Source organism: Lissotriton helveticus, chromosome 9 (genome assembly GCF_964261635.1).
Source record: "Lissotriton helveticus chromosome 9, aLisHel1.1, whole genome shotgun sequence".
NCBI lineage: Eukaryota > Metazoa > Chordata > Amphibia > Caudata > Salamandridae > Lissotriton > Lissotriton helveticus.
The window spans coordinates 976,486,817-976,508,458 of NC_136070.1; the positions used below are offsets into that span (position 1 = coordinate 976,486,817).

General features: G+C 45.5%; 1 protein-coding gene across 1 annotated transcript in view; it reads right to left on the minus strand.

Moving 5' to 3' along the window:
* The window catches only part of ZMYND10 (zinc finger MYND-type containing 10), a 173,604-nt gene that overhangs the window by 26,084 nt on the left and 125,878 nt on the right, over positions 1-21,642 (minus strand). The window contains exons 8-10 of the mRNA XM_078661272.1: positions 13,799-13,971; positions 12,108-12,233; positions 2,733-2,854 (exon numbers count right to left, since the gene is read on the minus strand). Of these exons, the coding sequence (XP_078517398.1) occupies positions 2,733-2,854; positions 12,108-12,233; positions 13,799-13,971 (421 nt within the window). The remainder of the gene's footprint in view (positions 1-2,732; positions 2,855-12,107; positions 12,234-13,798; positions 13,972-21,642) is intronic.

Genomic DNA, 21,642 nt, shown 5'->3' on the forward strand with positions numbered 1-21,642 from the left:
GAATAATTAGACACCAAAACAAACAAAATGCATAAATCTCAAACAAGCATTGGTAACTACAACAGTTAGTGGTTACTTTGAAACATTTGATAAACTTTTGTAAAGTTGTGTTCAGTTACTCCGGCATGCTCTGGGCGAGCAATTCTGGCAGGGAGCAAGTCACAGGGACCTTTAAGGCTTAGCAAGAGAGCTACCATGTAGTCACAGTTGTCTCCAGTGCAGTGACACTGGTGGGATCTTGCATATGAAGATGCAAAGATCTTTCAATGTGATGTTAGCAATGAGATAAAATCAAGTAGCCTGTGTGTCAGTGTATCCCACGAAATAAACATAAGTGCTCATAATAATGTTGCTAACTAATACATATACAAGTACAAAAAAGAATATGATGAGACAACATACTCACTTATGATTACCCAATATATTGTTGTAGTCTCTTCATATTGATTTTTGCAGTAGTTAGTATTTTAGTATCTCATTGATAACATCACTTCAAAGATTACCCAGATTTGCTTGGCTATATTGACACACCCTCTATTATTTGGTAATTCTGCTCCGGGTTTTATGGTATTATTTTTTTTTACATTTCCGTCTGTATTTATCCATATATATTTTTGCTAATTGTATCTGTATTTATCCATATTTATTTTGGGTTTTGTGAAAAAATTAAGTTGAAAGTAGTGTATTTCCTCATTTAACCGATAAATGAGCGCTCATTTTAATTCCCAACATGTTTCAATTATTTGAACACACACAGATGATAAATCAATGCGTTAACATCAAAACATGCACATTTTAGTAGCAACATTGTGCACATTACCTGCTGCTTAAGCCTTATTACTAACATTTCTATCTGTTTTAACCCCATTACCTGTTAATCCGCTCCGCTACTGGCCTGGCAATCGTGACTGACAGCATAAAACAATCCAATTTCCGTTTTTATCCATATTTAAAAATAAATGCAGACATAAAATAATGTTTTTCTGTCAGTAAAAATGGAAAACAGGGAGCCTTACTTATGAGATGTGCTTTTGTACTCACGACTAGTGGTGTATCATGGATTACTGGCCCAGTTTAAGATGACCGCCATGTTAGTTTAACGCTCTGCTGGATCAGCATCATTGCTATAATGTTTTAAGAGTATTCCAGCCAGATTGGACGTGTTTTCAAATTGTTCACTCCAGCTGGGGCACACATGTGGGTGGTTAGTGGTGGGGATTATAGTAGAGTGTTTGGGGTTTTGCTAGGATGGTGGTAGTAGGGTGATAGAAGTTGTGGTTAGGTTGGTGGTAGTTAAGGAGCTGGTGATAGGGTGCAAGCAGCAATGGTAGCAGGGTGGTGATAGGTTGGTTAGGGTGGTGGTGGTGGTTAGAATTGTGGTAGTTAGGGTAGTGTGGTTGTGGATAGGATAGGGTGGTGATGGTGGTTAGGATGATGGTAGTGATATGCTGATTGTGTTGAAGGCGGTGGTGGTTCAGGTGGTGTTGGTTAGGGTATGGTATGGTGGTGATAGTGGTTAGGGTGGTGGTTAGGGTGGTGGTTAGGGTAGGGTGGCGGTGTTTATTTTAGGGTAGTGGTGCTAATGGTAGAGTGATTGGGGTTTGAGTAATGGTGGTGCTAGGGTGGTGATGGTTAGCGGGTGGTGATGACAGGTTAGTTACGGTGGCAAAGTGGTGGTGGTGGTGGTGGTGGTGGTGGTGGTGGTAGTAGTAGTTAAGCTGGTGATACTTAGGGTGGTGACAGATGTTCAGATTGGGTTATTTACGGTGGTGGTGTTGGTGGTTAGAGTGGGGGTGATAGTGTGGTGGTTAGGGTGGTGGTGGCAGTGGTGAAGCTGGTGGTAGTGGCTAGGGTCATGGTGACGATGGTGGGTAGGGTGGTGGTGGTTAGGTTGGTGTTAATTAGGGTTGGTTGCTGGTGGCGGTGATTAATGTAGAGTGGTGTTGGTGGTTGTTAGGGAGGTAGTAGTCGGTGGTGGTGGTGGTTAAGGTGCTGGTGAGGTGGTGGTGGCGGTGCTGTGGTATAGGGATGGCGATCGGGTGATGTGGATAGGGTGGTGGTGGTAGGGTGGTGGTTGTAGAGTGGAGGGGTAGATGGTGGTTGGGTGGGGCAGGGTGATGATAGTAGGGTGATGATACACATACTGACACAGGAGGAGACTGTAAAACAAGCAATACAGATGACAGGGAAAGAAGAAGAGAACAAAAAGTACATCAATCCTAAAGGGAGCAGCAGAAAGACACTAATCAAAAAGACAACCAGTACTTGATTCTTGCTCCACGGAAAGGAGAAATGAACAAAGAAAAAGTGAATTCAGACAAGTTGACCATAAAGAAATAGTAGTCAATGGACATGTTTTCTAGCCCTTTTTAGTATGTCTTGAAAGCCCACTATTTCAGGCGAGACCTTAAAAGGGATATTTCTTTTTTGAAAAAGTGAAATATTAAATGTTTCTTAATTCAATAAAAATTCATTAAATAAAGAATTTGCTATGACTACAAATGGCCATATATACAGCATGACTAACTTCTAAAGTTCTCTACCCTATGCTTTACTCAGGCCACTGAAAGGAACAAAGACTCCAGAAACTGATACACGGTAGAGTCTGGATTCCAGACAAAAGATACTTGCATTGTTAGGCTAGTGAATTTGTTTTATCTAATTAGAATTTAGGAATCTTGTACACTATCGACTGAACTTTATACATTATATCACCAAATGCATGAACTTACTTGCGTGCCTGATGCCGCAGGTCCTGTTCTGAAGGATTGAAGGCATGCTTCACCTGGTGTTTAGCAATGGCCTTCCACTTTCCCTTGTTATCTTGAATTATGCGATCCCAAATCTCAGGAATCTTAAGAAGCAGAATGATAAGGGTTTAGAAACTCTTGGTATTCCATTGAATGAACATAGAAAACAGCATAAAAATCAGCTCTAACTTTGACAAAGCAAAGCAAGTGATGCAGCACCATTCTCACTGTTGGAAAACAGCAGCTTTGATATAATACATCTGTCCTTTTAGCATGAGTCAAACAAAACAACTCTGCATATGGATAAATCTCCTTTACATAAAACAACACAAATATACATGCAGATATGTAACAACATTCTGCTTGTAAATAAACTGCAAGACCCTCCAAGCAAATGGCTTACCCACTCGTGAGAGCGTTTGGCAACCAAGTATGCCAACAACTGAAAAAGACATTTATTTTATTTTATACAATTTGTAAAGCGCGAAAAATACCCGTCGTTGTCTCGTCGCTGAGGACAGCGAGCAGGAAACAGAGACTTTAGACTATTGGCTGAATAGCCATGTTTTTGTCATTTTTCTGAAGCGAAGTAGGGTCAGGCTAGCTATGATGTGGATAGGAAGAGAATTCCATAGATTGGCTGTGGCGAAAGTAAATCGCTTGTCACCCCACTAGGCTGTCTTTGTGCGGGGACCCTTAGCAGGATTAGCTGTGGATGACCGTAATGCCCTATTAGGGATGTAGGCACCCAGGGCCTCCTTCAGGAACAAAGGTCCGGAGTTATGCAAGGCTTTGTAAGCAATGCAAAGGGCCTTGAACTTGATGCAGTTTTTTATCGGGAACCAGTGATAATGTCGAAGTATATGAGAGATGGATTTGTATTTAGGGGTTCCTGATAAGATTCTGCCCGCTGAATTCTGGACCAGCTGTAATTTATTGAGTATTTTACTCTGTGCATTTATGAAGAGACCATTACAGTAGTCAATAGTTGACATGACTAAGGTGCTTACTAGGGGTTTTCCAGCATTGAGTGGTAAAAAGGTAAGAACTTCTTTATCATTCTAGGTTTATAGAATGAGGATGAGACCACAGCATTGACATGAGGTGTGAAGATAACTTGTCGTCAAATATGACGCCTACGTTTCTGACCTTAGAAGTGGAGGGGGTCCTAATGAGGACGGCCACCAAGAAGGGGATCAGCATGGCGACAGTTTGCCAAAAATCATTACCTCCGTTTTCTCAGGGTTAAGTTTTTGGCAGTTATTGGCCATCCATGTGCTGATGGCCAACATGCCTTCCTGGAAATTGGCTGCTACTGCCCCTCCATCATTATGTACCGCAAGCACCAATTGTGTGTCATCAGCTTAAGACATAAGAACCATCCAGTGTGCTTTGATGACTCTGGCTAAGTCCGACACGTAGATATTAAATAGTGTCGGACTCAGTGAGGATCCTTGTGGGACGCCACACGCGAGGGCGAATTGTGAAGAGTTGAAAGTGCCGAGACTTACTGATTGGGTACGATTGGTAAGGAAGGAGGACAGGGAGGCTCTGGCTGTATGTCTTATACCAATGTTTGTGACACAGTCGATCAGGATAGCATGGTCGACCGTGTCAAATGCTGGTGAGAGGTCCAACAGAATAAGAACAGCGGCGCCCCCCTGATCCAGTATCATCCTAATCTCCTCTGATGCCTTAATAAGCACTGTCTCGGTTCCATGGCCCTTGCAGAAACCGAATTGCGTGTCATCCAGGAGATTGTGATCTTTGATGTATTTAGATAGCTTGAAATTCATGACCTTCTCGAAGATTTTAGCTGGGAATGGTAGGCTGGCTATCGGTCTATAATTCTTAGTGTCAGCTGGGTCGAGATTGTGTTTTTTTAGCATAGGTTTGACGATGGCTATTTTCCAAATCTGGGGATTGATGCCAGTCTTAAACATCGCATTACAGATGTTAGAGAGGCTGGGAGCTATAAGAACAGCGATGGGTTTTAAAATGGCAGGTGGGCAGGGGTCAGTGGCAGAGCCTGATTTGACGATAGAGACTAGATTTATAATGTGGTCCGGTGAAATGCTATAAAATTCTAGGAGGGAAGGGGAGGGTTCAAGAATGCCATGATTCGAGAGCTGATCATCAATCTTGGATTGAGAGGCGAAGTTAGTATAGATGTCATTGATCTTTTCAAAGAAGTAGCTGGCAAGGGTTTGTGAAGAGGCTGTGGCGAGGTTCGATGAATGCCCTGATAGTTTGTCTACTACCTGATATAATGGTTTGTAGAGTCTTGCGCAGATTCTTTCTGTTCAGTGTAGTATTTATTTTTCTCCTGCACAACTTGTCTGTAGGGTAGATAACCATTGGGGGTGGCAGAGCTAAAGTCAGACCCAGATGAGGGGTCGGTCCAGGTTTCCGTAATGAAGAGTATATCAAGATTGTGGTTTTTTAGGAGATCTGATATCTCATATTTATGCTTAGCTAGAGATTGTGCGTTTATGAGCGCTGCATGAACATTTTCCAGATTGAAGTGCATGGGAAGAGTCTGGAGAGGGGCAGAATTGGAATGGGCATCCAATTTAAATGTAAATGTACAATTGGGACAGATGGGGGGAACACTTTGTTAGTAAATCTATCTCAATGCGAGGGCAAGTGTGTGCATTGCATACCGGGCGGTAGTTTTCAATTGAGTACTTGAGTAGAATATTCTCTGGCTGGTCAGGGCGCGGAAGGATGTAGACGGGCTAGCTTTAGGGGCACCTTCGGCGCGCTGCCAGCTCGCCCACTGCGCGTGCACTTGGGCATCAGTTTAAATAGCGGTATAGCAGGAAAAGCTAGTCCGCTAACTGGTGCCGTAAGTGTCCCTCCCTTGATGTCACCTCCCAGGAATGCCCTCCGCTCAACGGCACTTGCCGAGTCGGACCGGGGCGTGGGTGCGGTGTCACGGTATGGTGAATTATAAACTGTGCAAAGTGCTATTTAAGCATAAAAATGAGCATAAGAATATTTGATTAGTGCAAATTCTGAATAAGAGTTAAAAGCAGGTTTTTAAAATACGCAAAGTAGATTGCGACATACACAGCCAGCAGCGCCACCTACAATCAAGGTTCAGCCGCGTCCGCTGCGCGTGCGCTTGGGCATCAGTTTAAATGGCGGTATAGCAGGAAAAGCTAGTCCGCTAACCGCTGCCGGAAGTGTCCCACCCTTGATGTTACCTCTCAGGAACGCCCTCGGCTCAACGGCACTTGCCGAATCAGACCGGGCGTGAGTGCGGTTTCAAGGTACGGTGAATTATAAACTGTGCAAAGTGCAATTGAAGCATAAAAATTAGCATAAGAATATCTGATCAGTGCAAATTCTGAATAAATGTTAAAAGCAGAAGGTTTTTAAAATGCTCAAAGTAGATTAAGACATGCACATCTAGCAGCGCCACCTACAATCTGGGTTCTGCCGCGTCGACACAGATTGGGTAAAATTCTTGGATACATCAGATCCCTTTTATAACAAAATGATAGCAGTTGCCACATTTCTCTTCTATGGCATACTGTTTAAATTCTAGCTCACAGTTCTCTCATTTGAAATAAATTTGCCTGGAGAAGGTTATTCACTGTAGGATTAAAGATGATGTGATGATCTAAGGCCCAAATCTGTAGGAGCATGCCAGTCTACATGTTAAGAGGGCTAGACCTTGTTGAAATAAAATGTTGCGTTTGCTTTTTTGTATATAACAGAAAAAGCTTGATGTGAATGACAAAGACATGCAAACTGTCCTTAGTTCCAGATCAGTGATATGAAACCTGGAATTCTTTGGTGGCCAGGGTTAGTACGAAGGGTCCCCAAGATTGCCACCACTGCTAGATGGAAAAGTTTGTAAAGTCATGGAAAAAGAATTATACTTTATGTGGACACATCAAATAAACATAGCTAGGCTGTCCTATTTTAGGTTTAAATATAAAATAATTGACAAAACTGCACTGACAGGGAAACAGCCTTTATCAATTTACACATATAAATACTTTTAAACATCTGCACAACCAGAAACTAAAATGCCATTTATAGAGAGGAAAGTGTGAGAGAATTAGTAATTTTTATTTATTCCTGAAGGGGCAAACACAAGGTTACTTTGTTTTACAAGGAGCAGCAAGAAAGACTGGTCTAAGATTATTCTGCTTGAGTTTTGCTGTCTAGGCATATCACTAAAATATTGTTTTATTCTTCCTTTTGTTTCCTCCAGTTTGGTGTGCTTCAACTAAATGTGTGGGGCTTAGAAGCATATATAGGTTTGATCTAATTATTTCATTCATTGTAAATACCGGGGATATTATGATCCTATGATCCGAGTGGCCACTGCGCCTCCTGGCCTGGTCACCCCCACGCTCCTGTGCCTGCCTGCTCAGCCCCAGCCACCGAGGGCCGCCGAGCACTCCAGCCTCCCGCCACCCCAGCCACCCGAGGGCCGCCGAGCCCACCAGCCTCCCGCCACCCGAGGCCCGCCGAGGCCGCGCCAGATTTTCCCGCCACCCCAGCCACCCGAGGCCCGCCGAGGCCGCGCCAGATTTTCCCGCCGCCCTAGCCCGCGGCCCCGCCCCCCCGCCAGCCTATTGGCTCCCGCTCCCGCCCTCCCGCAGATCCTCCCGACCGGCTCCCTTTTTATGACGCCCCCAGAGCGACCGCGCAGCGGACGCGCGCAGCAGGAGCACCGACTGAGCGCCGAAGGTGCGCCAAAGGTAAGCCCGTCTGCGCCCGTCCGCGCCTGGACCGCGCCCAGGGCCAAGACCCCTGGCCCCCGCCAGACGTATGACGCCGCCACCCTCAACGCACTCAACACCGGCCGAATCCCGGGATGCTACCGAGCCACCCCGAGACGAACCCACGGACCCTTCAGCTGCCACGCCTGCAAGTTCACCTGCATCCGGACCTGCCCCGCACCAGCGCCCGCCAAGCCGAACACCAGCAGCAACCACCTCAAGTGCATCCTACTCAACACCCGCTCCGTCCACAGACACGCCATTGAACTCTGGAACCTCCTCGACACCACAGCTCCTGACGTCGCCTTCCTCACGGAAACCTGGATGAACGACTCCTCAGCGCCCGACATCGCCATCGCCATCCCAGAGGGCTACAAGATCACCCGAAGAGACCGCGGCAACCAGACTGGAGGAGGCATCGCCATCATCTACAGAGACACCATCCGCATCGCGACCGACACCCTGACAACCGCCGAACACCTGCACTTCCAGATCCACACGGACCCCAAAACCACCCTCAGAGGCACCCTCATCTACCGACCCCCGGGACCACGCACACAATTCAGCGAAGACATCGCCGACTTCATCAGCCCGCACGCCCTCCCCTCCGCTGACTTCATCCTCCTCAGAGGCACCCTCATCTACCGACCCCCGGGACCACGCACACAATTCAGCGAAGACATCGCCGACTTCATCAGCCCGCACGCCCTCCCCTCCGCTGACTTCATCCTCCTGGATGAACTCTATCCACTCCGGATCTCCGACAGACCCCTGCCCTCACCACGTCTTCAACAAGGCCGACGCTGTCATCGCACCCCACCTGCGGGACATCATCAACACCTCCTTCGACACCGCCACCTTCCCTGAGAGCTGGAAGCACGCCGAAATCAGAGCTCTACTAAAGAAACCAACAGCGGACCCAACCGAACTCAAGAATTACCGCCCCATCTCGCTCCTCCCGTTTCCAGCCAAAGTCATCGAGAAGACCGTCAACAAGCAGCTGGCCGCCTTCCTCGAGACGAATGGATCCCTCGACCCCTCACAGTCTGGCTTCCGAGCCAACCACAGCACCGAGACCGCCCTCATCGCTGCCACCGATGACATCCGAGCCCTGCTGGACAACGGCGAAACAGCAGCCCTCATCCTCCTAGACCTCTCCGCGGCGTTCGACACTGTTTGCCACCGCACCCTAGTGCAGCGCCTCAGCAACATCGGAATCCAGGAAAAGGCTCTGGAGTGGATCATCTCCTTCCTCGCTGGAAGGACACAGAGAGTACGCCTGCCACCGTTCAGATCTGCAGCACCGGAAGTCATCTGCGGCGTTCCTCAGGGCTCCTCGCTCAGCCCCACCCTCTTCAACGTCTACATGAGCCCCCTTGCGGCCATCGCACGCCAACACAACCTCAACATCATCTCCTACGCCGACGACACCCAGCTGATCCTCTCCCTGACCAACGACCCCGCCGCCGCCAGAACCAACCTCCACGAAGGGATGAAAGACGTAGCCGAGTGGATGACGACCAGCCGCCTGAAACTGAACTCAGACAAGACGGAAGTCCTCATCCTAGGCTCCTCGCCCTCCGCCTGGGACGACTCCTGGTGGCCCCCCGCCCTGGGCACCGCACCCAAACCGACAGACCACGCACGCAGCCTGGGCTTTATCCTGGACTCCTCCCTCTCCATGACCAGACAAGTCAACGCCGTCTCCGCGTCCTGTTTCAACATCCTGCGCATGCTACGGAAGATCTTCCGGTGGATCCCCACCGAGACAGGAAGACGGTCACCCAGGCCCTCGTCACCAGTCGACTGGACTACGGCAACGCCCTCTACGCCGGAACCACCGCCAAGCTCCAGAAGAGACTCCAGCGGATCCAGAACGCCTCAGCCAGACTCATCCTCGACATCCCCCGACGCAGCCACATCTCCGGACATCTGAGAGACCTGCACTGGCTCCCCGTCAACAAGAGAATCACCTTCCGTCTCCTCACCCACGCACACAAAGCCCTACACGACCATGGCCCGAGCTACCTCAACAACCGCCTCAACTTCTACGCTCCCAAACGCCCCCTCCGATCGACCAACCACGCCCTCGCCGCCGTCCCCCGCATCCGAAGAGCGACAACAGGAGGAAGGTCCTTCTCCTACCTGGCCGCCAAGACCTGGAACACCCTCCCTCCCGACCTCCGCCTGACCCAAGACCACCTCTCCTTCAGGAAGAAGCTCAAGACCTGGCTGTTCGAGCAGTAGCGGCACCCCCCCCCCCCCCCAAGCGCCTTGAGACCCTCCGGGTGAGTAGTGCGCTCTATAAATGCCTTGATTGATTGATTGATTGATTTTTTTGGCAGTGTTTTATTCTTTTACTGATTGGTGTAACGGTTGGTTCATAAAAATCTTGGGCAATATCTACTATTACATTAACCAGGAGACACAGATTGGGTAAAAATCTTGGATACATCAGCTCCCTTTTATAACAAATCACTAATGATAGCAGTTTGACTGCCTAATGTCCCAGGCTTTAAACATTCAAAACAAGTTATAGTGATGGGTACCACCTTGCACAAGGAATAATGGTGAAAACACAACACAAGGCCTTTCCACATATCAATAAAATTCCCATTGTCATGTGTGATACCTTCAGCTAATCCTGGCTTTTTACGCAACTGAACTTTATTACTTTGGTGTTTTTTAACCCATGGGTACAATGTTAAGAGCAACATTTCAAGTCCCAGAATTCAATATGTTATCAGATAAAAGGTCTGGACTGACTTAAAGAGAGACATTTGCCATGGGCACAATTAGCAGCTATGAAAGGCCACGTAAACAGCAGCACCACCTTAATGTAGTCTGGTAAAAAGTAAAGAAAAGTAGTGGCAAATAGTTTAGGGTGCCTCAGAATGCAGAGCTACAAATGAATGTGTTGTAATTGAAAGTTTCAAAGGTTTCACAAGGTACTTTGCTGTTGGAAGGGTTGACCACTCCTACAATGTCATAACATTCATAATTTGTTGTAATTGAAAATTGTAAAGTTTTCACGAGGTACTTTGCTGTTTGAAGGGATGACCACTTCTACAATGTCATAACATTCAACAAGGAGTGGTTGAATGTCCCCAACTGATTCCAGGATTTTTTAATAAAAAAATGAATACAGCACTTTTCATTTTTCGATCTATTAAAATTTCTGTACACCAGGCAGAGTAGTAAAAGAGTAAGTGTGAGATATAATAAGATATGAGAGAAGGTAATGAAATGTGTGCATGAGTGTGAGTGAGAGCGCAATACACAGACTTCCTATGCTTAAAATAGTCTAACATAAGTTCATTGGACACACTGCCAACGGAAAGACACTAAATACCGTGCATTACTTTTTTTATATTAAATATGCTTTATATCAATTGCTGCAACAAACATGTTTTGGGATGGCTGGAAAAAAACATATTTTTATCTATTTTGGGGCTTAGGCAGCTGAATAACCACTGGTAAGGACTCATTTCAAAGGGAAACACTGTGAAAATACAACTGAAATCCACAAAAAAACAAACACTGAAAAGAGGACAGCCTAAACTTAGCTCAACTTCCTGCATAGAACTTTCAGTAACTTGCACCTATACGTTCCAATTTCATCTAAGTTGTTTTACGCACTTGTGGTGTGGCCATGTTGCTTCAAACTGGAAACTGCTGGTACACGTACAACTGTTTATAGAGGCATATGGGAGGAACAGGACAGGGTTCATGCAGGATTTCTCTGCATAACTGTTTAAAGAATATTCACATGATGAGTAAACCATCCACTATCGGCTAGAGGGTGATGCATCCTGAGGCACTAGAGTAAGGCCACAGTATATGTACATGATGAGGATAAGTGGAGTCATAACTAATAGTGCAATACAAAGCCACTTCATGATAAGGATATAAGCGAAGCAGCTACGGTTAAAAGCACATCCACTATGTGATGAGGGTATTGGCAGAACCTCTACTTGGTAAGGCTGAATAGACAGCCAACACTATATGATAATAATAAAAATAATAATAATGAGGAGAACAACAACAAGTTGTTGCCACATTTATGTCATTGTTGGGGCACTGCAAATAAAAGGTTTTACTATTATCCAATATAGTGGTAATTAATGTATTATCTCTAAAGGGTAAATGAATGGGTGATAGTTGTTGGTTTCAAACTTGTGACATGCAGATCATATCAGAAACCAGCACTTAAGTGAGTCTGTCAACTTACTGGCTATGAAGATGGGACGAACAGGTTGTAAGCAGAAAATAACCTGTGATGATGGCAAATAATAGTTCTTTAAAAAATGGCACAGTTACACTGTGTGCTCAGAAAGAAAATGCAAACTTAACTTGGCTCAAACTCTGGAAGTAAAAGTGGGTGGTGATGATGGTGTTGGCAGGCGCAAAACAAACATATTCAATACCTTTAGTGTCTTTCAAATCACTTACGCCTCAATTGGGTTATTATGCTGCCCATCAGCTTGAATAAATACCAATTTTCTTTTCGTAGGTATCCGTGCAAAACAAAGTCACCCTTAAAAAATATCCTAGAGAAGCTGTAGAAGATCAGCAAACTCAAATTGAGAACAAGGTGTAATTTGAGCTTGAGTACCTGTTCAAGCACCAGATCCTTTTTGGAAGGTGCTGGCTCACTCACAGAGATATGTCCCAGGAATCGCTGAAGCTCCACCAGATTTGGCAACTGGTCAATGAGCACTTCTGTTAGGAAGCCACGTAGCTAAGTAAAGAGAAGAGCAAAATCAGTAAGTGATTTATGGAAACAAAACAGCAGTAGAGAGAACAGTAAGAGGAAGCTAATAAAATGAAGGATGTCCAAAAAGAGTGAGAGCAAATAGTGTAAAAGAAAAGGAAGGGGAGAATAAATGAGACAAAGTAAAAAGATGAGAAAGGGAACCAAGATGAAGAAGAAAGGCAGGGTGAATGAAGAGAAAAGAAAGAAGACAGAAATACAATGAGAAATGAAGATTGATATAAAAAAAATACATGTAGAGAAGGTAAAGTAAGTAGTAAAGAGGTTTAAAAAGAAAATGGCAGGAAAAGAAAGAAAGTGATCTACATGGTGAAGGGAGGAAGACAATGGATGTTTACAAAAAAATAAATGTTAACAGAAAAAGATAGAAGGACAGTAATGTAGTGTTTGGCAGGCAGATGTGGATACAAAAAAGAAAAAGGAAATGGGAGTGAAAAAGTTCATGCGAGTTGGGGGAAAAATAGCGGTGAATCAAATGAAAATAACTGAAGGGGGGGCTAAGAAAAAGGGTAATAGACCCCTTCAGTCATACTTATAGGACCATTCCCAAACATGACGTACCGTGAGAGAGAAAGCACAATACAACCTAGCATATGATAAAAATGCATCTCGCTTTGTCCGATGGTACTGGAGATATGGTGGAAATAGAGAGTCTGAAGACTGAAGTATCTCGGTCAATTAAAATAGATTTGCTAAATTGAAAGACAGAAAAATAAAAAAAATATATGCAGAAAATGGTGCTCAAATCGTACAATGACAAGTGACCCATTTTCCATGTCAAATGCTTGACAATATTCAAACATATTTTGATGCAAAGAAATTTGCCATTTATGATTACAGCCACTCAGTGCAGAATGCAAGCAAGCTACTGCCAAAATGAATGTGAAAATGTTATCAGACCAGAAGGTTTATGCTAGCTTAGTTTAATATAAAGGCTGCCAGAACTACGATTGTGTATTATCATCCAACCACAGGTGAGCTTTCTAAATTTCACAAGATGGTTTTACATCGTTCCCTTATTAAAGAAAGGTAGGTATGGTTGGGGAACGTCTGGCACCAGTGTTAAACAGCCTTGCAACCAGTTTCTAAAGGGTTACTCACAGCAATAGCTGACATCCAGTGGGGATGAACAACCAACTGGGAGAAAACATAATAATTACCAAGTGCAGTGTCTGAGGCTCTGTACTGGCCTGTGACTCTCCTTTCCAGTGATGAATTCCAGTGTCCCTTTAGTGATCAGTGCACCCTTATTCTGCATGCTTCTGTATGGACAGCAACAGAGATAACCTTCAGCTAACCTATTTCGCTGAGCTTAAAGAGGGGTGGAAGGAAAAACAGCAGAAAATAACAAAAGCATCCAAGAGTATTCAAGCCAGGCCACTCCTTCAAAAATAAAATTACAATCCACATCATTCAGCAGAAAATAAGGTAACTGGTGAGAATGCTCTTAAGCGCATGAATAGGATGTGTTGCTTTATTCACCACGGAGGGGAGGATAATTCTTGCAATTTTATTGCAAGTGACCACTATACCTTTAACAGTTGCCCTTTGTTGAAGTTGTTGAAGTTGTATTTCTGCTGGCACTCCGGCCTCAGGAGGAGATTGTAGAGTGCAATCCAAACTTGCCCATCCAGTTTGGTCATTTTAAGGTGGTCCTCTGCAGGAACTGGGTACCACCTGCCACCCTCATACTTCTGGAGTTGACCTGAGAGGACAGGAAAGAAAATAATGATCAATAGAAAAGTCTGAAGAAAACAAAAAGGAATGAGTATAAATCAACAATAGCAAACAAACCATGACTTACAGGTATTCAGAGCCTCGCATATTTAATATATGAGTTTTAAAATATGTCTTTAAATATGCCATCCTTGCCATAAAGAGAAATACTTTTTTCAGTTTTTATTAAAAATATGTTTGCCTCTTGGGCTTCAGAAGGTTCAAGGCATGCCCCTCCTGAGTGCCCTTTTGTTCTGAGAGTTATACAACCATTGATGAAGACAGGGCAACAGCCTTCTTGTGATCCATGCTCTATGTTCTCTGGATGAGCCTTATACACCCAGGATAGGAAGCTCTTTTGAAATCTGGAATGAGTCAAGGTTTATGGCAGATGCAGAAGATTTTGTTTAGATTTTGATATCACGTACACTTTTTTTCTGGAAGATTGCTTATTACTGCTTGGCTTAAAAATCTTTACAACTGTGTTGGAGGGGAGCAGCTGCTTGTAGTAGCCCTATCCTCGTGTTGCTCAAATTGTCAGGCTCAGAGATTTAGCAGTGACAGAAGTAGTCTAGAAAAGAAAGTCTGTCCATCAAAGGTTAAGACATAAAGCTTGTCTTACTGTCAGAAGAAGGGGAAAATATATGCCTCCTGTCATTTCACCACATCAAAACTGGCACATTCCTTGAGCTGTAAGTAATATTAATTAGTTCCTTTTTTTCTTTTGCAACCTCATTCCCTGGTTATGTTATGTTATGTAGATATGTAGAACGCACCCGTGTGGCTATCCAAGCACTTGAGCAGTTGTGTGGGCATGTGGTCCCAGCAGAACCATTCTTAGACCCGAGTATTCAGTCTCTTGTTCAAAATGAGAGGAGGAGGTCGGGATGTGTTAAGGGAGGTTGTTCCATGTTTTGGGTGCGATGTAGGAGAACGTGCTGCCTCATGCTCTACTTTTGTGAATGTGAGGGGTGTGTGAGAGTGAGGCAGAGCATAGGAGTCTGGCAGGCTGGTGAAAGTGTATGTAGCTGTTCAGGTATGCTGGTCCCCTGTTGTGTAAGGCTTTATATGTGTGTGTGAGGAGTTTAAATTGGCTGTGCTTGTGAATGGGGAGTAAGTGGAGCTCCCTGAGGTGCAGTGCGATGTGGGTGCAGAATGGGAGGTCCACTATGCGTCTTGCAGCAGTATTCTGGATAGTCTGAAGTCGTTGTAGGAGTTGCTTGGAGATTCCGGCATAAACTGTGTTGCCGTAGCAAGCCTGCTTGTGATGAGTACTTGCATGGGAGTCTGTCTGGTGTTCTTGTAGTGTAGTTCCTATATTCCCAATCGGCTCTGCGCATTGGAATAATATAAACAGCAGTGTAGACGTAGGACTGAGGTCGACTAGGTCTCTACTGACTATATTAGACTTAATTAGTTTTGCCAGCTAGCTCAGAGGTCACTAGAAACGTTCTCGAATGTTCAGGAAAGAGTTAACTCTCCTGATTTAGACAAGAAGGGATTAGCTTCTGACAACCGCATAAACATGACAACTTTGCTCCCTCAGAATAAAGAGTGTATCTCTAGAGTCGTGTGAAAACAATAGACAACTATTTCACTCAGTCAATCGTGCGTACTTAGTTTCACCAGAGTGCAGAGAAATAGAGAGACGGGCGTTTTCAATAAAAGGTGTTATTTATTGAGCAGTCTTCTTTCTCATGCAAGAGAAATGAATTGCCACAATTGCAATACTTATCATGAAGTAAAGTGCGAACAGTAAAAGGAGTATTATGAAATAATACTGTAAAAGCATTGATATGGTTTCTTAGCCATATGATACTTTAAAATGGATAAAATATATACATACATAAAAACATTGACTAACGTACTCAACTGGTGCTTCTAAGATACGCCTACCCCGGTGTTCCTGACCTAAGCCTAATACGTGGGAAGGAGTAAGTAAGTTGCAGTTTAAGTTAAGTTGGTTTTTGCCAAGAATCTGAATCAAGAAATCTCTTAAGGGTTTAGTCAGCTCCGTACCTTGGTTCTAGAATGTAGGAGGTCTTGTATCTCTCTCTCAGGACTCGATCTCCCAGCAACCCGCAAGGGTGACTGGAAACACTGGAGCTGGATTTCTCAGCAGGAGAAAAGACAGCGTCTCTCTCAGTGCGTCAAGGGAGGGTCGGCTTCCTTCGGCTCTCGCATCAGCTGGGCGTTGGGCAAGTAGATAGCCGCTCTGCTCCAAACCACCGTGTGTTTGCTTAAGACAACGTTGGTATATTTATACCTGAAAGGTGCCGTGTTTGACGTAAGGTTGGACATAAGACGTCACTAAGAACTAACAGTTCTTTCTGGACTCCAGGAGTTCTTGTGCAAATCAAAACAAAAGCAGGGGGAATTCCCGGGCTGCTGGAGGCTTGGTTTGTTTAAAGAACGCGTTGTACTTTCTAGGAGTCTAGGGGAGTAGCCTTGCCGTATTTGGACTGCATGGGCTATTACTAAATATGGATATGATTCTTATGCCTTTATAAGGAAACCATTTATTATAACCACATAAGGGCATAAATCGGGAATATCGAATTAGGGTCCTAGATAGAAACACAACATTCTGTAGCAGCCACTTGAAGATCTTTCATAGCATGCATACAATGTGGATGCAGGAGGTGTTTACTGCATTGAATTGTGCTGTCATGGTGAGCTTGTCATCTGGTATGATCCCCAGATTTCTTGCGTGTTCTGTGGGTGTTGATGTTGGTCCTAGCTCTGATGGTAACCAGTTGGAGTCCCGTGGAGAGGTCTTGTTTCTGAAAACCAGTAGTTCTCTCTTGTCTGAATTTAGCTTCAAGCAGTTTGTTCTCATCCAGTCTGCTATCATGGTCATGAAGTTAGTATAGCTGGTTCTGGTGGTGGTTGTTTGTCCCTCAAGGAGAGGATAAGTTGGGTGCTATTGGCATATGAGATGATGGTGATACCTTGGATTGTTGGATAGTGGAGCCAAACAGGCGTTGAACAGGGTGGAGCTGAGGGATGATCTATGGGAGCCTACGCAGATCAGGTTCTTGGTCTCCAATGTGAACAGTGGTACTCTGACCCTTTGAGTTCTTCGTGTGAGGAAAGAGCAGATCCAGTTGAGTGCAGATCCTTGGATGCCTATGTCTTGGAGCCTTCAGATGAGAGTGTTGTGGAACAGTGTTGAAGGCATCTGACAGGCAAAGAAGGATGAGGGCCGCTGTTTCTCCTTGGTCCAGGATGGTCTTGATGTTGGTGGTGGCTGAAATGAGTGCTGTTGTTTCGGTGCTGTGGTTCTTTCTGAATCCAGATTGGGTGTTGTCCAGCAGGTGGTAGAGCTCAATGTGGGTTGAGAGTGGCTTGTTGATGGCATTCTCAATCACTTTGGCTGGGTAAGGGATCAGGGATCAGGGAGATGGGATGCAAGTTGCACAGTTGGTTTGGGTCGGCTGATGTTGTTTGAGAAGGGTGTTGATGTTGACTTCTGCATGTTTCCAGTCCTCCAGGCATGTGGCAGACGTGAATGGGGATTTGATGATGTGGATGAGGGCAGTGTGAATTGGTGACGTTCCCAGGTTATAGATGTGGTGGGGGCATTGATCCGTAGGTGCCCCTGAGTGGATGGATTGCATGATTATCGCTGTTTTGTCTTTGGTGAGGGGTGTCTATTTGGTCAGGTGGCTGGCTTGGTTGGTGGTAGGTAGGATGCTATGAGATCATTAGGGTCAGGTTGGTGTTCGAAGTTGTTGTTGATGTTTGTGATTTTGCTGTGCAAGAAGTTTGATAGGTAGTCGCAGCGTTCTTGGGACGGGGTGGTGTTGTTGATGGAGGCTGAAGGTGTGGTGAAGTCATTGACGAAAGAAAAGATCTTTCATCTGTTGGAGCTTCCTTTAGTGCGTTCAGCTAGTTCTCTTTTCTTGACGTCTCTTAGTTGCTGGTGGTAGCATCTGAATGCAACCTTGTAGGTGGTTCAATCAGTGGTTTTGTGGCTGTAACTCTATTTTCTTTCTAGCAATTTACAGTGCTGTTTGGCTTCCCCAAGATCCTCTGTGTACCAGCTGGCCTACTTGTTGGATCTTCTTTGCTTTTTGGGTGTGGTGGGTGCAAGGGAGTCCGTGCATATCTTAATCCAGTTGTTAAAATTGGTCATATAATTGTTAAGGTCGTCTGTGGGGTTAGGTTGATCAATGCTGAGAACACGGAGCCAGTTTGCTTCTGAGATTATCTCCCAGTTGCGGCTTGGTAGGCTGATACTAGTGGGTGCATTGAATGTAGTGTGTTGATTTAGAAGTGGATGATGGAGTGGTTGATCCAAGTGAGCGCCACAGTGGACTTATATTTGATGCTGTCACTGGTGGTGAAGATGGGATCCAATGTGTGTCCTGAGGTATGTGTAAGTCCTGGGATGAGCTCGGTGAGATGGATGTTGCCCAGGCTTTTGAGCAGTGTTGTGGAGCAGGGGTTGGGTCTGTCTTCAAACTGGAAGTTGAGGTCACAGAGGAGTATGTAAGCATTGGAGTCAAAGGTGAGCAGGGAGATAAAATTGGTGGTCGGTGGGCAGGTTTTTCTTGGATATTGAATATTTTCAGCTTGAAGTGCAGATGTTCCATGAAATTGGCCAAGTTCTCTGTAAATGTCGAGCATTTGACAGATCCCTTGTAGATGATTGAGAGTCCTACTCCTGGCTGCAATCCTGTTGTTCAATTTTGTAGCCTGCTGGCATTGCTGCGGCAGTGTTGGGTGCTGTTGTGGGTTTGAGCTAGGGTTCCATGACAGAGAGGAGATCCAGTGCCTCGCTGTAGGTCCCATATTTCGTTTGTGTGTTTACTGAGTGATCGTGTGTTGTGTAGCATGCATTGAAGTGAGTGAGTAAGTGTTGCCATATGAGTTTGCTGTGGCATGTGGTGGTGGGGGTGTTGGTGACATTACTGGTGTTTGCATTGGGTGTGTGGATGGGCGGCTGCAGGAGAACCGGTAGTGGGTGCAGGTGAAGGCTCCTACTGTGATGACTGTTGCAGTAGCAGATGAGGGGATCGGCAACCTTGGTCGAGTGACCAAAGGAGGGCTGGGGAGTTTCACTGAATAGCGATTGGACCAGGGTTTCTGGCGATGGGTGAGGTCCTTGGAGCACTACAGCCCCCATTAAATAGATCATTGAGGGAAGTGGGAGCGTGGTGGGCAGGGCTGCTAGGTGCAGGAAGAAGATACAAGGAGGCAATGCAGCAGGAGGAGCAGGTACGGTGCGGGGGAGGCAGGAAAATGTGCTGGATGCGGAGAGCAGCTGCGGGGAGTACGACATAGAACGCCTGAATGGGGGAAAAAGCAGTAAAAGCTAAAAATGGCACAACAACTGGTGAAAGAGTAGATTTTCAGAGTGGTGAAAATAAATGGAAACGAGGGAGCATGACAGGCAAGAGTGAAAACCGGCTCAGAGGGGCTAGAGGCAAGTACTGAAGAATGTAAGAGGCTAGAAATTAAAACAGTCACAGATACGATAGAAGGAGCAGAAGGTTAGAGCATGAGAGCTTGGCAGAAAAAGAGCAAGTGAGAGAGAAAGGAGAAAGGGAGCTGAAGAGAGAAAGGCGATGGAGGAGAGAGCAGAAGGAACAAGGCAGAAGCCTGAAGGCAAAGGAGCGGGATCTGAAAGGACCTAGACATGTCGCAGGACCAAACAGGTAAGTGGGTGGGGGCTGAGCTTAGGCACCTGCTCAATAGGGCTGCACAGCGGCCACTATTATGTAGGTCCGGAGAGGGAGAAGAAGAGTGGGGGCGATGGGTGGAGATGCTATACGCTGGAAGAAGAGGCAGGAAGTTGACAGGAAAGAGGCAGATGTAGCAGGTAAGGAGTGGGAGGTGGCAGGTGGCAGGAAAATACACAGTGGCTGCTGGGAGCTCAACAGAGAAAGACTGAATGGAGAAAGAGGCACAAATGTAAAAAATGCACAAAAGAGGCACACAAACTGGTGAAAGAGCAGAGGCTTAGAAATGTCAAGTGAATGGGAAACAAACGCGGATGAGAGGCAAGAGTGGAAAAAAGAGGCTCAGAGGGATGAAAAAAACAGGAATAAGGGTGGATGAGAGGCAAGAGTGAACAGTGGCTCAGAGGGGCCAGAGGCAACAACTGAAGAGTGAAAGAGGCTAGAAATGAAAACAGTCACAGATACAAAGAAGGAGCAGAAGGCACGAACGAAAGAACCTGGAAGAAAAAGAGCAGGTGAGATAGAAAGGGGAAAAGAAACTGAAGAGAGAAGGATGATGAAGGAGAAAGAACAGATGGAGGGAGGTGGGAGCCTCAAAGCAAAGGAACCGGGTATGAAAGAACCAAGACTTGTCCGGGGGCCAGACACAATAAGTGGGTGGGGGCTGGGCCTAGGCACCTGCTCAATGGGATTACACAGCAGCCACCCTTCAGTAGGCCCTGAGAGGGGGTAGAAGAGCAGGGTATTGATGGGTGGGGATGATATTCGCTGGAAGAAGAGGCATAAGGCAACACAGCAAGAGGCACGAGGGGCAGGTAGCGGGAGCTCGACAGAGAAAGTCTAAATGGGAGAAAAGGCACAAAAAATGAAAAAAGGCATACAAACTGGAGAAAGAGCAGAGAATCAGAAGGGTGAATTGAATAGGAAACAAAAGTGGGTGAGAGGCAAGAATGAAAAGAGGCTCAGAGGGGTGAAAACAAAACAGGAACAAGAGCGGATGAGCGGCAAGAGTGGATAAAGAGGCTCAGAGGGATTAAAAGGAATGGAAATGAGGGTATAATGAGAGGCAACAGTGAAAAGTGCCTCATAGGTGCCTGAAGCAAGAATTGAAGAGTGCAAGAGGTAAGAAATGAAAACAGTCACAGATACAATAGAAGGAGCAGAAGGCACGAGCAAAAGAGCTGGGCAGGAAAAGAGCGAGTGAGAAAGGAAGAAGAAAAGGAGCTGAAGAAAGAAGGCCAATGGAGGAGATAGTGCAGAGGAAGTGAGGCAGAAGCTTCAAGGCAAATGACCCAGGCCTGAAAGGGCCAAGAGTGGTCGGAGGACCAATCACAGTCACGTGGGTGGGGGGTTGGGTCTAGACACCTTGTCACAGACAGAAGAATTGTGCAGGGTGAAACTAAAGCCAGGAATCATACTTTGAGAGGCCCACACATTCACCTTCTTCTCCATGATCACCGAGATATTAGACCTTTCCATTTTCCACAATACCTATCGCTAATCGAGCAGGTAGGTTGTCCAGGCCTACAAAGATTTAATTTTTGAGCGTTTTGCCTTTAGCATCCCAGGGTTCAGATTTACAAACCACTGAATGGCCCCTAATTCATTTAATGATGCACTGCTACATCACAGATAGCTCCATCCAAAGAAAAGTACCTACCAGAGAAGATATGGCAACCTTTTTAAAGAGACCAAAAGAAGCAGACTTGGGCTGAAGAACATTCCCCTGCCTCCATAGCTATAGACATGATTGTATGGAAATGCGAATCAGATTTGAACATTTTCTTGCTCGGTGTCTGACGTATTAGAATCTGAGTCAGTTTTCTGATTGTTTTGGTGGCAAAGGATAAACTCGCTCAAAAGAGGTCTCTGGCATTGGAATTGTGTAGGTGATCTAGCAAGCCAGATAATCAACAAATTGGTACTAATAGAAACTATAGACTGGGTGACTGCTTCTATGATGTCCTTTGCAA